Source organism: Bombus impatiens, unplaced genomic scaffold (assembly GCF_000188095.3).
Source record: "Bombus impatiens unplaced genomic scaffold, BIMP_2.2 scf_0463, whole genome shotgun sequence".
NCBI lineage: Eukaryota > Metazoa > Arthropoda > Insecta > Hymenoptera > Apidae > Bombus > Bombus impatiens.
The window spans coordinates 2,276,604-2,290,485 of record NT_176882.1 but is presented as its reverse complement, the minus strand read 5'-3'; the positions used below and the strand labels follow the sequence as shown (position 1 = coordinate 2,290,485).

Below are 13,882 nucleotides of genomic sequence, written 5' to 3'. Positions count from 1 at the left end.
GGTCATTGAATAAATTACGAAGTAAATGAAACGCAAATCCGGTCACGCCGCTCGTAACGGTAACGGCATTAGCACACAGATTAAACGGAAGAACCTATCTGACCCCGTAATATAGCCCGCAATATCTGTCAAGATTGCAACGTAAACAGCCGTTGCGGCGTAAAGAATGGTTTTTATGAATTTCGAATCAGAAACGATACTCACCGGGCTTCGATCTTCCGACACTCGGACAGGTGATACGTTTGCACATCGTTCTTGTGTGTTGCCGCGTTTTCCATATTTCCTTGCACACAGGTGGAATATGTGCGCGTGCGATATAATCGACGCTACCGCCCGTCGCAATCCCTGAAAATAGAATGTAAACTTTATGGGGAAACACGAGTGAAACGAAACGCGTTAGCCGTGAATAAGAGAGGATAAAAGAGGAAATAATGAAACGGCGCTTTACTCGCGACTCTTTAGCAGCGTTTCCAGGGCCACGGTTGCCACCGCTTAACGATATTAAACCGTCTTAATTCACTGAAAATAGGTAGAAATTTTTCCATCCAACCTAATGCGGCTGAAATTCAGAACGCGGACGGAGTATACACTCGCATGAGCGTGGTAAATCAGGCCGGAGACTCGCGACCATTGTCTAGCATTATCGAATTACCATATTACTTTTTCTTCCCGCTTCCATATTCTCTCGAGGACAACCCTTTATTTCCATCGTTTCTCTTTTTACCGTTTCTTTTTTTCTTCCCTCGCCCCGTGTCGCGCCTTTTGAACTGGCTGCGTCGTCCAGCGCGCGCGTCAGGTGGAAACGCGTTTTTTCGCGGAAACGAAATTGAATGGGCCATAGTTTACGACTGCGAGGAACTGTGCGTCGTTATACGATGCAGAAGACAGCGTGCACATGCGCCCCTGCTTTTACGATCATCGCAAGTGCGACTGATAGGCAGCTGCGGTAAAACTAGATTCATGAGAAACTCTGGAAACCTATTAAGAAACGTTCTGTCTTTTTTCAAAAGCGTGTCATTTTACACGTTCGTATAATTACACACGTTTGTACACGCATTTTGACGTGTGTCCGCGTTTTTACGACTGAATTTTGTTTATACTTGAAATACCGTGTTCCATACAGCGGAATGAATGTAAGCTGTTTAAATTAAACTGCTTTGCGGAAGGATAATTAGATTTAGGGAAAATTACGTGTGGGACGTTGTCCATTAAAGTTTCAGCGATTAAACGACGAAAAAAGAATTACAGCGTAAGAGCAGCAGAAAGTTACGAAGCGTAGTATTCGTTTTTCCTGGCTTTTTCTCGCGCCATGATATTAAATACTTTGGCCGATACCAGGATCTCCTTCCAAGGTGGCGTTTAAATAACAAACGGCACACTGTTCAAAGACTGAAATAATATCTTATTCTTAGTATATAGGTCAGCTGGTTTCTTTCAATTATTATTATCGGCACTATTACCGTTTGACCTGACGGTCTGATTCGTCCGAAAGGACTTCGATACTTACATTTTCCATATGCTCGTAAATATTTTACGTGGCCGGGCACACCGACACGTATCGTTCTTTTCGCTCTCTCTTTCTCTCTCTCTCCTTCTCTCTTCTTTTTTTTAAATCTCTTCTTTTATCGAACAGCAGTAACGTCGTTTCGACGCGTTGGATAATATGGATGGGAGATTGCGTTGCAATCTACGCAAATCGAAACAGAGATTTCGTTGTCGAACGTATTTCACAACGAAATATGCAAATTCGTGGACAGCTGTGCGGAGTCATGGCGTGAGAAATATTATTCCAAAATGACGTCGATAAAACTGCGTTCTCCGTGGTCCGACCATAAGAACTGTAAATGAATAATAAAATATGATTTCGTGATCGAAAAATCTTGACGAAAGAATGAAAAAGGCAAAGAAACAACAAACAAATAACGAGGCGGATTTGTTTAAAAATATTCGATTTATTCAATCCTTAGACTTCTTTTCCCAGATATATGTATATGAACAAGTTTCTCGCAATATCAATAATCTGCACAAAATAATAGCGTTTTATACGACAGTACAAAAATACCATTTCCATACAGATAATCTTTGTCGGTCGTGTACACACGGCTGTGTTATCAGAATAGAAGAAAACGCACCTGGAGATAATTTGAAAGAAACGAGATCTAGATTGCTCAACAAGTACACCTACTATTATATAATATATGACAGAGTCTCGGAACAAGCAAATATGTACTTCATCACTTTCTTTTCGTTATGATACAGAACGGCCGTTCTTCATCGACGCGTAACAAAGATATATAATTTTCATCTCTTTCTCTCTTCTTAACAATCGTTAGAGAAGGTACTTCTTTTAGGTACTTTTCGGTACAACGAGTACCTGGTCACCGTTGACCGGGTCTGTTTTTATATCGTCGAGTCGCAACGATAATAAAACAAGGACAATAAGTTTGTTAACTTAATCGATCACAAGTAACAAGAGGCACGAATGAATTTTCTGTGTAAAGTATCAAAAACAAAACGCAATAATAATAACTAGAGAAACAACGACGCCGAATCGATTTCTCCTCCAAAGAAGAACATGATAAGAGGAGAACGTACAAAGACTAGGTAAAAGTGGGACAGAATCGTAAGTCTGGACGAGATAGAATTTCTTCTCTCTCTTTTCTTTCTTTTTTCTTTTTCTTTTTTTTTCAACGACTTCTTCCGTACAAAAACGCAAGACAGAACTCGAACGAGTCGTTGAAAAGAATCTGAATTCTTCCGCGCGGACTTTTTCGGTCGAAAGAATAACCAGGAATACGGGAGGAAGTTCGACTATCGCGATAAAATGAATAAAAGCAAAAAAAGATGGCAGAGCTCGATGTTTCTGACTCGTGTTTCTCTTTCTGTCTTTCTTGTTCGGTTAGTTGACCGCTTTCTCCCGCTTCAGAGAGCCGAGCTCCTCCAGCATCGCTTGTAGCCCTTCGGGAACTCGTCCGGCGTCCAATTCCTGTCCCCACTGCCGATACTGAAAGGAAAATAACGGGATAGCGGTTACACGTGCTTCCAGCTGACGTGCGATCGAACGTCGTTTCTTATACTCAAACAGTTCTCGGGAACTTTAAGGAAGCTGGAGAAGTTGGAGGGTGGTGATGTGGATAGACAATGCGGGAAAGGCTCTTTCCTCTTCTATTCGCTCGACAAGTCGTTCTTCTGCGGTAGATTTGAACGTGCAGGATAAACGTGTGGAAAGATTCTTTTCGATACAACTGCAAGAAAAAGCTTAAAACGTGAAAAGCTCGTGGGGTTCGCATCGTTCTACTTAATCCATGATCATACAATTTAAATGTACGTACCTTTAAAACTCTTATCGGATTTGATTCTTTTACGACAATGAAAATCTAAAGCAAACAGACGCGAGATTTAGCAACCGTCCGATAGTCACGTTTCTAAATGCGTTATCCTCGATTTACTAGTAATAATATATATATATATCGAACATCATTAGATAATCACACAAAGTAATTAACTAAGATACGCTCGGCCCGTGAACAACCAGGAAACATCGCTGGGGATGAATGTTAGGAGATTTTGCAATGCCTGCATCGCGCGCTCTATCGTTGTCTAGGTAGCAGAACTAATTCTGGAAACTTCAGGACGCCCATTAATCCGTTCAAAAGAGGAAAAAGACGAAAAAGGAGGTAGGAACCTCGACATGTTTATGGTTCTTCGGAAAAACTTTGTGTCCTCCGGTATTCTCGTTCCTCTTGCCTTGCCCCGGGAATTTACGATATTAACGCACGCAGAAAATACAAACGCAACGCTCCGCAACGATTCTAGGACAGCTGTAACTCTTTGCCGAACGAGCTGGATAAAATGGCCCGCGATTGCATAATCGAGAACACGTACGACTTTAAAAACATCCACCGTGAAGGGGCGCACCGGAATAATAGGTGTATAACTCACTTTGCAAGCCGCGAGAACTTCTTCCGAGCGAAAGGATTTATTATCGTCTCGTTGCATAGGAAACGGCCAGGGGGATATTACAGGATATACGAGCAAAATATGATGGAGAAACGAATCGTCGGAAATAAGATGATAAAGGATAAGAAGCAGACATTCCCATGAAGAAGGACTTACCATCTCCAGCTCTCTTCGAAGTGCGAGCACAGCCTTTTCGCGGTCGGCTACCAGCTCTTCAAGATACTGATATCTTAGCTTCTTCCGAGCACGACACTCCCTCGCGCTCTGTCGACTTCGTTCTGGAAAAATAAACCCAAAAGAGTGTAAACCTGAGAAACTCACGACGATGTAACTAGGGAAGGTCTTGTAAAGTGTCGTATACGTTCAGTAACGTTTTACTGCTTAACACGTTCGCTGCCGTATGTCACATACGGTATACATCGAGCAGTGAATTTTTCTTACAGATAAAACTACTTTTTACCATTTCTATCTAATATTTCCAAATGGAAGAAAAGCTATCGGTTTATTGCGGCGATTTTATATTTCTCTACGTTCAATTAACACTAGAACTACCGATAGTTAACACGGAACTATTTCTACCAAAACCAGTTAAAATAACTGGTCTTAAAAAAGTACGAAATAATAGAATATTTTTATATTTATTGATTACAGATGGAATTCCATGTTATGTAGTAAATTTTTCGTATTATTAATCCATCTGGGACCATGACCCCTAAACGAGGGTTGACACATTTATAAAATTGTAGAACCAGTCGTTTTGACTGGTGTGGTATTTCTAGTGTTAGTGTTAGCTTTCCTGATAACTGATATCATCATGTTGAATGAAACGCAGTAAAAAGTATTAAAACGTGTGAGAAGTTGTACAAAACGAGGAAACTGGTCAATCGAGGTTCGATAAACAGATTGCAGGAGCTTTTTACGCTTTGACAAAGTACCAGTCATTTTGACTGCTATTAGGTAGCCTTGATACAAACTTACTTTGAGTTTGAATACATAAAAAACAAAATGAAATTCATTATATTATTCTTTTAATTATCATTGCGAAAGTCATTACATCATTGCGGAAAAAATATATAACATGAAGTAGGAATTTTAAAATACAATTGTAAAACCAGTCAATTTGGCTGGTGTGATAGTTCTAGTGTTAAAAATATGTATTCGTTATTTCCTAATAACCTGTACAATATAACTTCGCTTAGAATATATCTTGAAACATGGGAACACACTAAATAGAATATCTTGGCTTAGAAAGGAGAAGACGAGAGTATGATATAAACAAGTATTATAGCTTTGTCCTCACGTCCAGCCCACTCAATTTTCTGAACAATTTTATACCCAACTCGTTTCGTACCTTTACATCTCGAAATTCAAACTCCGACAACTACGAAGCGTTCTTAAGAAGTAATGGAAAAGGAGATCACGAGAAGGAAAGCGAAACAAACGACCCGGTGTAACGCGACCGATGTTCCTTTGGTAAATTTTTCACGCGAAATCGAATCCAACGACGAATGGAATACGATGTTAATAATTCAAAATAGATCTGTCGTTCGAGGTCTGCCACTCGCGAGATAAGTAAAACAGAATTCTAACCACGGTTGACAGAATATTTTTGAAATGTTGCTTTCTTACGCGACTTTGCGACAAGTTTTGGATGGAAAATATCGCATCGTACTCCGAACCTCGTCTCGCGTAAAACACGAGCAACATAATGAGACATGTAAAAGGAACAAAAAATTGCAGCTTAATGAGACCCAGAAACGTGTTAAGCTTAGTACGAGCATTAGCGTCTGCTCGATACCACGGTAACTAGTAACGCGATGCTATTTTTCCGGCTCTGTCGTCTATGACGATGTGACAGGAATCGTGCACGTGCGAAAAAATTATGGCATCGAACAAAAATACGAAACAAGTAAGATTTCGAATCACATTGAACTCTTCAACACTCGCAACACCTGCAAGTACATCTGTTTATTATATAACATTCCCAAATTGAAATTTTATTAGCTTCTAAAACACTTTAGCAACTTCTTTTCGTACGTACTTCGATACGCTAATTGATAAGTTTGTAATTTTGAATAAGAATAAGAAAAGAAATATATTCTAAAATAAAGTTTCGTGACTCGTTGGTTTACATCGATGAAGGCAGGAATTAACTGAATTTCCCATATTGCGTCGCGATCTGAGCTCTATAAAATTGGAATGTTAAAATCCAGCTCGGGTATGGAAATCGTTTAAGAAGGAAAAGATCTTTCGTTCTGAAGATAAGAAACGAAAGGAAGAAAGGACGAACCCAAGAATACCGCGAAACGTCAGCTGTTTGAATCGAAAACAGGAAAGTTTTCCACTCGTATCTGACTCCGCATACAAATACCGTTACGCCCTATATGTATGTGCAGCGCTGGATTCGAATAGCTTTCTTGCTTAACCTGCCAGCAACTGCACGAAATGGCACTACCACGTAACAACTGCCATAAAATCGAAACTAAATAGACCTAGTGCTACGTAAAACAAATACGAAACTTAGACAAGGTATACAAACGGACTGTTGTACGCGGCGAGGAACGAGCATCGATAAATGTTGCCTGCTCCATCCGCTGGATTTGCCATAAATTGTCGTGGTAAAAATTACAAACGAAGGTGAAGGACGTGGGCATCCGCAGTGTACGCAACCATTGCGCGATAAATTCGCGTAACTCAAATGTGACGCGCTATTTTTCACGTGTACTGGCGTACCCGCGATACGTACTACACAGACACAGGGTACTGATGAAACTCTGATACGATATATAGACCCCCGTATATAAGTATTAGGGCACCTACTTCGCTTGTATAGAGCATCATAGTTGGTTCAGATTGTTACGGAAACGATTAATCGGCCAGAAGTTTATGTTCGTGCGAAATAACGAACTATACTTTTTAAAAATTATTTACAAGAGTTAAGGAAAAATAAGGAATTAACGACACGATTCGCCGATGTAAATCTTATTGCGAGAATTTCAAATGATTTAAACAGCTTTAATATTTAAGTAACTTTGCTATTTTAATTAATGGCCTCGATCTCTGTATTAATTAACAATATTGCATTGTCTACTGAAAAAGGATAAAGGAAACGAACCGTGAACGACGTCACTGGTTTGATAGCGCGGCGCGTAACATTTCCGCTACGCCACGAACACTCGCGAAGAAGACGAAGCGCCGGATAAAATCGATCTTAATAGTCCGTTGCAGGATATTGCAAATTTCTCCGGTGGTCTGGGACCGCGGTGTGATAAAGCTCTTTACGATCAAGGGTCGCGGCTATTATCGCGTCTACGGCTCACTAAGCCCGCCTTTTACGCGGCAATAAACGTCTCTTGCCCGGCACTCGTGTCGCAGCCTTTCTTTTTTAAAAGGAAGCTGTCCGGGGAACAGGCGGGAAGAGACTCTCGACGACGGTGAGACGTTCGAAGCAGTCGGATCAAGGAGAATTTTATCGAAAATGAATTCGCGCGGTAGACGCGTCGGTGACGCAGCTAGCCACCGCGATCGATTCGATCTCGACACGGAAATTAAACGTTCTCGCGCAGTCAATTTGCGGCTCCATTTACGATGTAGCTCGGAGCTGACATCTGGACGAAATCGAACGAGTCTGTCGAATAAGATCTGACCGGGAAATCCGTGTGAAAACAACCGATCGGAAGCTCGGAGAGATCGCGCGCGTGAATGAAATTAGGGAAAATTGGATTTACGACGCTGACCGAGCGAAACCGGAAGCGGTCGTGGCAACGTCACGAATTACGGCTGTCGAAAGACTCGACGAAACCAGCGTATTCGTCGTGCGGCGTCGATTCGAAGCAAAGATCAGGGAAGCTGGATGGATAGGAAATCACAAAAGAAAGAGAAATACGGGCAAGAGGAAAAGCGCGGTTCAACCACGGAGCTGCGAGGATTGCAAACGCGAAAGTTGGTCGTAAAACGAGCTTAGATCCTGTCCGTGTTGCTTCCGCCCAACCTTTAGAAACTAGTTCGAATGCACGTAGAAGCAAAAGCTGCGGGAATGAAGGCATAGAAAGAAGGGAGACGTTGGATCCATGGGGAAAATTGTTTCTCTCGCGTGATTACCCCGCGAGTTTATACGTGAACGCGTATGTACAAAGATAGAAGCTGCGCGAAAAAGCAAAGCGGAACGATGGAAAGCTCGGAAAATTAAAAAAGGAAGACGCGAGAAAAGAAAACGAAAAGGAGCAACGTGGCTGCGGCGGATATTCCGCAACATCGTTTCGAGCTTTTCTCGCCAATGTCTTCGCTCGTCTTGACTGCCAAGATGACGGAATTGCAAAGCACACCTTTCCATCGCGTCGTGGCACAGAATCATCGGGAACATCGGTTCCAGCCACCGAGTTGACCCAGCATAAATATTCATTCGTTCGGGAAGGATAAATATTCCTACGGTGTCATGGGTCTGAGACTCGAGAACGGTTATTCGACGCCTCGTAATCAAGCAGCGTGCATTTCTCACGTGGCTTGTGCAACGCATGCGGTTACATCTTGTTTTCCTACTTAATACACCATCGGTGAAGATGCAAATCGGGGCTAACTCGGCTTCTTAAGGCTGACGCGCAAATATCGTTAGCCATCGGCAACGAAAAAAGAACGATTCACGATGAAACGAGCTTTTGGGAATACGCGGAGAAGGGGTGACAGCCGGAATTACCATCCTTGATTTACATGATCGTCGTATCGGCGGAAAATTTCGCGTTGGATAGCCGAAGGCGTAAAGGAAGCAATCTTCTTATCTTATACAATCTTCCGAGCGTTTTTTTAACCTATCCGGCAATTTTTGCCTGATACATTTTTTCTTGGTAACGCGAAGGTATACATCGATATACAGCGACTCACGAAAGTACATATTTGTATTATAGAATACTATAATAATTTTTTACCGAGTGAATAAATGTCTCGTAACCTCTAGTCCTGCAAATTCGCACTGGCCGTAAATTTGACCAATATAGTCGCGATAGACGTGTTTCGTTTCAATGCTAATGAAGGTTCGATAAATTTCCCATAACGCGTATAATATATTCATAATAATTTTCCATAATAAGCGTTCGATTCTTTCGCGATCTACCGTAAATACTAAGAATTTCTAATGTCCACGCTTGAATAATATAGAGAGTAGTACAATTGAAGCAGACGTGACAAATACATAGAGAAGCTTCTTACCGAGCTTGGCTTTCATGTCCGTCTTGTCGGACGCCTTCCTTCCAGGCTTGCGTCCCCTCTTACCCCCCTCTTTCCGATCACCGCGAGATCCCTCCTGAAATTAAAAAAGAAAACAGACTTAGTAAACTGGAGAATTTATCTTTTGCAGTTAGAAATACAGCGGCGAACAGAAAACGAACAACAAACTCTGAGATTCTGCGAATATCCGAAAACTTTGAAGTTGTATAGTAAAAAAAAAATGGTCAAAACGCGTCCTAACTTGCTACGAAGGACATTTACAATCGGATTCGTTCTACCGGTCACAAAAAATGACAAAATTCAGCGAGAACTAAAATAAACAGACAAGAATCGCGACGCGTTCGGGATATAACGCGATGGTAAAAAAACACTTTTGTGCACCGTTGCCGTTTATCGAGCAAAATCGGGAATCGTAACGTCAGAACATCACAGCGACGAAACGGCTAGTGGGAAGATCTGAAAGCGAATGATACGAGTCTCTACGGCGCGTAATACCCGCTTGATCCGTTGTTTCTTCCTTCCACTGATTAATATCTCAAACGAGTTGGTTCGAGCTCGCGGAGAACAACGTCCACCGATTTCAATGGGAACAAAAGCTTATCCAGGAGCGAGAGAGGAAGTGAGAGAGAGAGAGAGAGAGAGAAAGAGAACAGCTTGACTAGAATTGTTAGAAGCTCGACAGAAACTCCCCATCGACGCTAACCTAAGCGCATCACGGCTATTTACAGAAGACCATATTGACGAGTTCTCGCGTTAGGATAACCGCGGCAAATAACGTAATTTGTCGTTGCGGAAAGGCCAGACGGCGCCTCTTTCTTCCCGGTCGTTATCCGCTTAACTTCCCAACGCGCCATTGACGCGTATGGAACGTTTCGTAAATGCAAAGGAACGCGGTCGCCGCCCATTTTACCGCCACTCGATAGTCAAAGTTGCTTAAAAAGAACCATCGTTCGTTGCTTGGGTTGTTTAACGCGCCAAGCAAAAAGAATACGATCGTAGTACCGGAGGGGTGAATCGAAAAGACGATCTTCTGCCCCCTCGAGAGATAAAGAAGGCAAACAAGCGAATATAACGCACGCGGAGATACAGGCGTGTCCGAACGACAGCGACCCCATACGACCCGTTAAAATTTAGACGTCCCCTGGGCACGGTTGTTGCGACGAGTAGAGGAGGCCGCAGGCTTAGCTATGCATGTGCTCACGGGTGACAAAATACAAATTCAGCCCTCTTTTAAGGAAGATGTTTACCTTCGGCCCTATCCTTGCCTCTCAATCCTATCTGGTATTAAATCTCCTCGAATCCTCTTTTTTTCCCTCGACCGCTTCCGACTTCTTTCGCCCGCCTCCCACCCTCCTAGCTCGTCTCTTCTCTGTCTACCTCACGCTGTGAGGCTCTACCCGATTCCCTGTCCTTCTTTCATCCTCCCTCGGTCTCGTGACTCTTCTCACGCGCCAGTCTTTGTAGATAGAAAATGGAATTGATGTTGCACGATGAGTAGCGAGATACAGGAAACGTGCAAAAAGAGAGAGAAAGAGAGTGTGTGTGTGTGTGTGTGTGAGAGAGAGAGAGAGAGACAAGCAGCAGCACGCTCGAGTAAGGATTCCGACTTGCGTCTGTTCACGAAGACCCTGTCGTGTGCCTTATGCCATTCTGACCAGTTTCAGAATCAAGAATATAATTAAGTCACGCGCTGCATGTTGTCAGCGAGCAGACAGACGCAAGAACAACGTGGCTGAATCGAGAGAAATTAGATTTCCATCGTTTTGCCGCTATATTACGCTATTTGAGACACACGTCGGTCGACGACGTGAGTACACCCTATAGGGGAAGGGCAGGAAAACTCGTTAAATCCCTACACTGTCACTGACACTTCCGTCGATTCCTGCACGCCCCTATCGCCGATGCCGTGCTACCTGCACCATCATTCCTGCGCTTGACAATCCCACTCGCATTTCTGACGTGTATCCGATCGCAGAGGGGAACGATTCGCTCGTTTCCGCGCTTCGACCATCAACCTCTCGAATCTGCCGTCGATTTCAACTGTCTCCGCGTACATATTTGACGCTTTTACTGTCCGATCTCCAGCGGAATAAAAGCTAGACACTTCTCCCAAGGATCAATAGTAAAAACAACGGTAAAGTTGCGTTCGGCTTTATATCCGACGACGTGGACGACAAATTTCGAAACGTGACCATCTCGGCCAATAACGAAGATACACGCGAGTACGTACCTTGTTGCTAAAAATGATCTCAAAGGAAAGTGATGCAATATCGTTAGAAACCGATCGAACCTACGTCGCTTAGGCTCATCTCCATTCTCACCAACAGCGCACGTATCGAGAGGAAAATATTGAAATTCGTAAGTAACGACAGGTAACTCTCTATTCTCTATACTTTGAGGATTACGCTTCGGAGATTCGCGCAGGTTATAGACAAGAGAGATTGCGTGGACGGAATAGCCGGATGCTCGATGGTAAACTGCTGCACGCCAGAGACCGGAAGCTAGTAGACCACACTGTACACAATCGAGCACAGGGGCTTTGTAGTTTCGCAGTTCGTCGGCCGATTCCCTCTTACGCGTGTTTCTCGAGCGCAAAGGCCGGGTTACGCGGCTCGCTTCGTGCCGCAGCTCTTCGTTCCGCGTAAAGCGTGATTTAATCTAGCGATACGAACGCACGATTCGTTGCGGCATGGCATATACGGTTTAGTTTATAGGTATAGTATACACGGACGACCGATGCGTGGTCACTGATCGTGTCAAAGGCGATGTTGCACGTGCTATTAGGGCGTGTTGCAGAAGCGACGCAACACCTGTCGACTGATACTTTCGTTTTTGATCGCTACGTTTATTTATAAATTATTTATTCCCGATAAAAATCAACTGGATATAGTTGATCATCGTATCAGGTTGTCCGAAGAGCTTCTTTCGTTTTATAATAGTTTTTTGTTTTATATTAGTTTATTGAATTATGCACGAACGTAATAACAGAAATAGAACGAAATGAATCATACGTAATTCAATAAAATGATATAAAACAGAAATTCTTGTTCGTCTGTTATCACCTTATGAAACGAAAGAAACTTTCACGGCAATCTAATATTTTATTCAAAATCCTATTTATAATAAGACAGAATCGCGCAAACGACGATATAACCGGCAGCCGTCCAAAGTAGAAAAGCATGGATAAAGTAAATATAAACGAAATAAAATAGAATCGACGTGACGTGTTAGTTTTCTGTTCGGCTTTGTACATAAATTTACACGTTCTACGCGTTTATTATACGGTGCAGTCTTGATTATCCGAATTGATCGTGACACAGGCTGGATAATCGAGCAACTTTCTTTGAATTATAAATATTAATATTAAATATTATAATCTACTATGTTTATTTCTAATCTATTATATTTCCCAGTCTTACTCGCGATCATCGAATTTTTCGTTAATCGTTGTTCCGATAATTGATCGTTCTATTAATAGTTCGCGTAATCGGTATTCTATTATGCTTTAATAAGACCGCCTAACTGGTATACCAGAAATTTTATTCATCTTCCTGCTTCCGTGAATAGATTTCATCAAGGGAGAATAAAAACCAGAGACGAGCAACTGCGTCTCCTCTCGAATAGGAGGTTCACGAACGAAAGCTGGACTAGCGCGAGGATAAAGTTGAAATATAAATAACTCTCACTTGAAGCCGATCGACGAACATTGTCCTGTCGTTTAAAATATACGATAAAAATCCCTTCGGGTTACTCGGTGAATTTTTATGCGCGCTAATGAAGTATTTGTACATCGCGTCCGACACTCTCGTTCCATTCGATTCGTTTTACACGAACCTTCCCCTCTTCTGCTCAAATTTCTTCTCGTTACCGTACAGATTTTTCCAGGTGATTGGAATAGAAGAAAATAAACGATAGATGGAGATAGAAACGAGACCGATAACGTCTCTTTGTTTCTGGCGCATCTGCGATTAATTCGAGACCACGAACGTGGTAAATATCGTTCGTTAACGTACGCTCTGTTTCTTCTACTTGATGGCACAACTTCCGGGACGATTACCTCTCGAGTCGAAAGTCTTTAATTACAAAGGATTCGGGAAACGTCCTTAGCTCGTCCTACCCTTTTAACTCGGCCACGAACTCCGTTCCTTTCGTACGAGTCAGACCACTCGCGGAATTCCACGGAAAGAACTCGTCGTTCAATTAATTTTCGTTATTAATGGAATTACTTCCAGGCTCCCTTAGCGAGACTCTCTTAAACGCGTTAGCCATCTTTCCAACCCTTGATACCTCCTATTAACCCCAAAAATCTCTCTACCGTCTCTGTCGCTCCGTTTCTTACTCTGACGTTCTTTCTCCCCCTCTTCGAGATGGTTCTCGTCTCGTTCTCGTCAATTTTTACTTCGATACGAACCCCTTCCTCCTCGTCCATTTTCCACGAAGCACATCGACCTCGATGACGCGGTGCCGCTAACGCGTCCAACTTTATACCGTATCGAAATTTGCCAAAGCGTCTCTACCATTCGTCGCCAAGCGATGGTCCTCGTCGTCGGAAGAGAGCGAGTCACGCGGGCGAAGAGTAAATAGTCGGTGGAGTTTTTGTACGATCACAAAACCATTGGAAACCGTAGAATTGCGATCGTGAAAATGGCCATGCAAATTCGTGCCTCGCGGCCAGCCAAGCAATTTGCCTAGCTTCGGCCGT

At 42.7% G+C, this 13,882-nt stretch overlaps 1 protein-coding gene across 3 annotated transcripts in view; it reads right to left on the bottom strand.

Annotated features, from left to right (window-relative positions):
- Positions 1–1,932: 1,932 nt before the first annotated feature.
- The window catches only part of LOC100749768 (REPTOR-binding partner), a 19,042-nt gene continuing 7,092 nt past the window's right edge, over positions 1,933–13,882 (bottom strand). For all 3 annotated transcript variants that reach the window (XM_012387328.3, XM_024368542.1, XM_024368541.1), the window contains exons 2-4: positions 9,163–9,256; positions 4,117–4,238; positions 1,933–3,004 (exon numbers count right to left, since the gene is read on the bottom strand). In XM_012387328.3, coding sequence (XP_012242751.1) covers positions 2,900–3,004; positions 4,117–4,238; positions 9,163–9,256 — 321 coding nt within the window. In that variant the 3' untranslated portion in view covers positions 1,933–2,899. The remainder of the gene's footprint in view (positions 3,005–4,116; positions 4,239–9,162; positions 9,257–13,882) is intronic.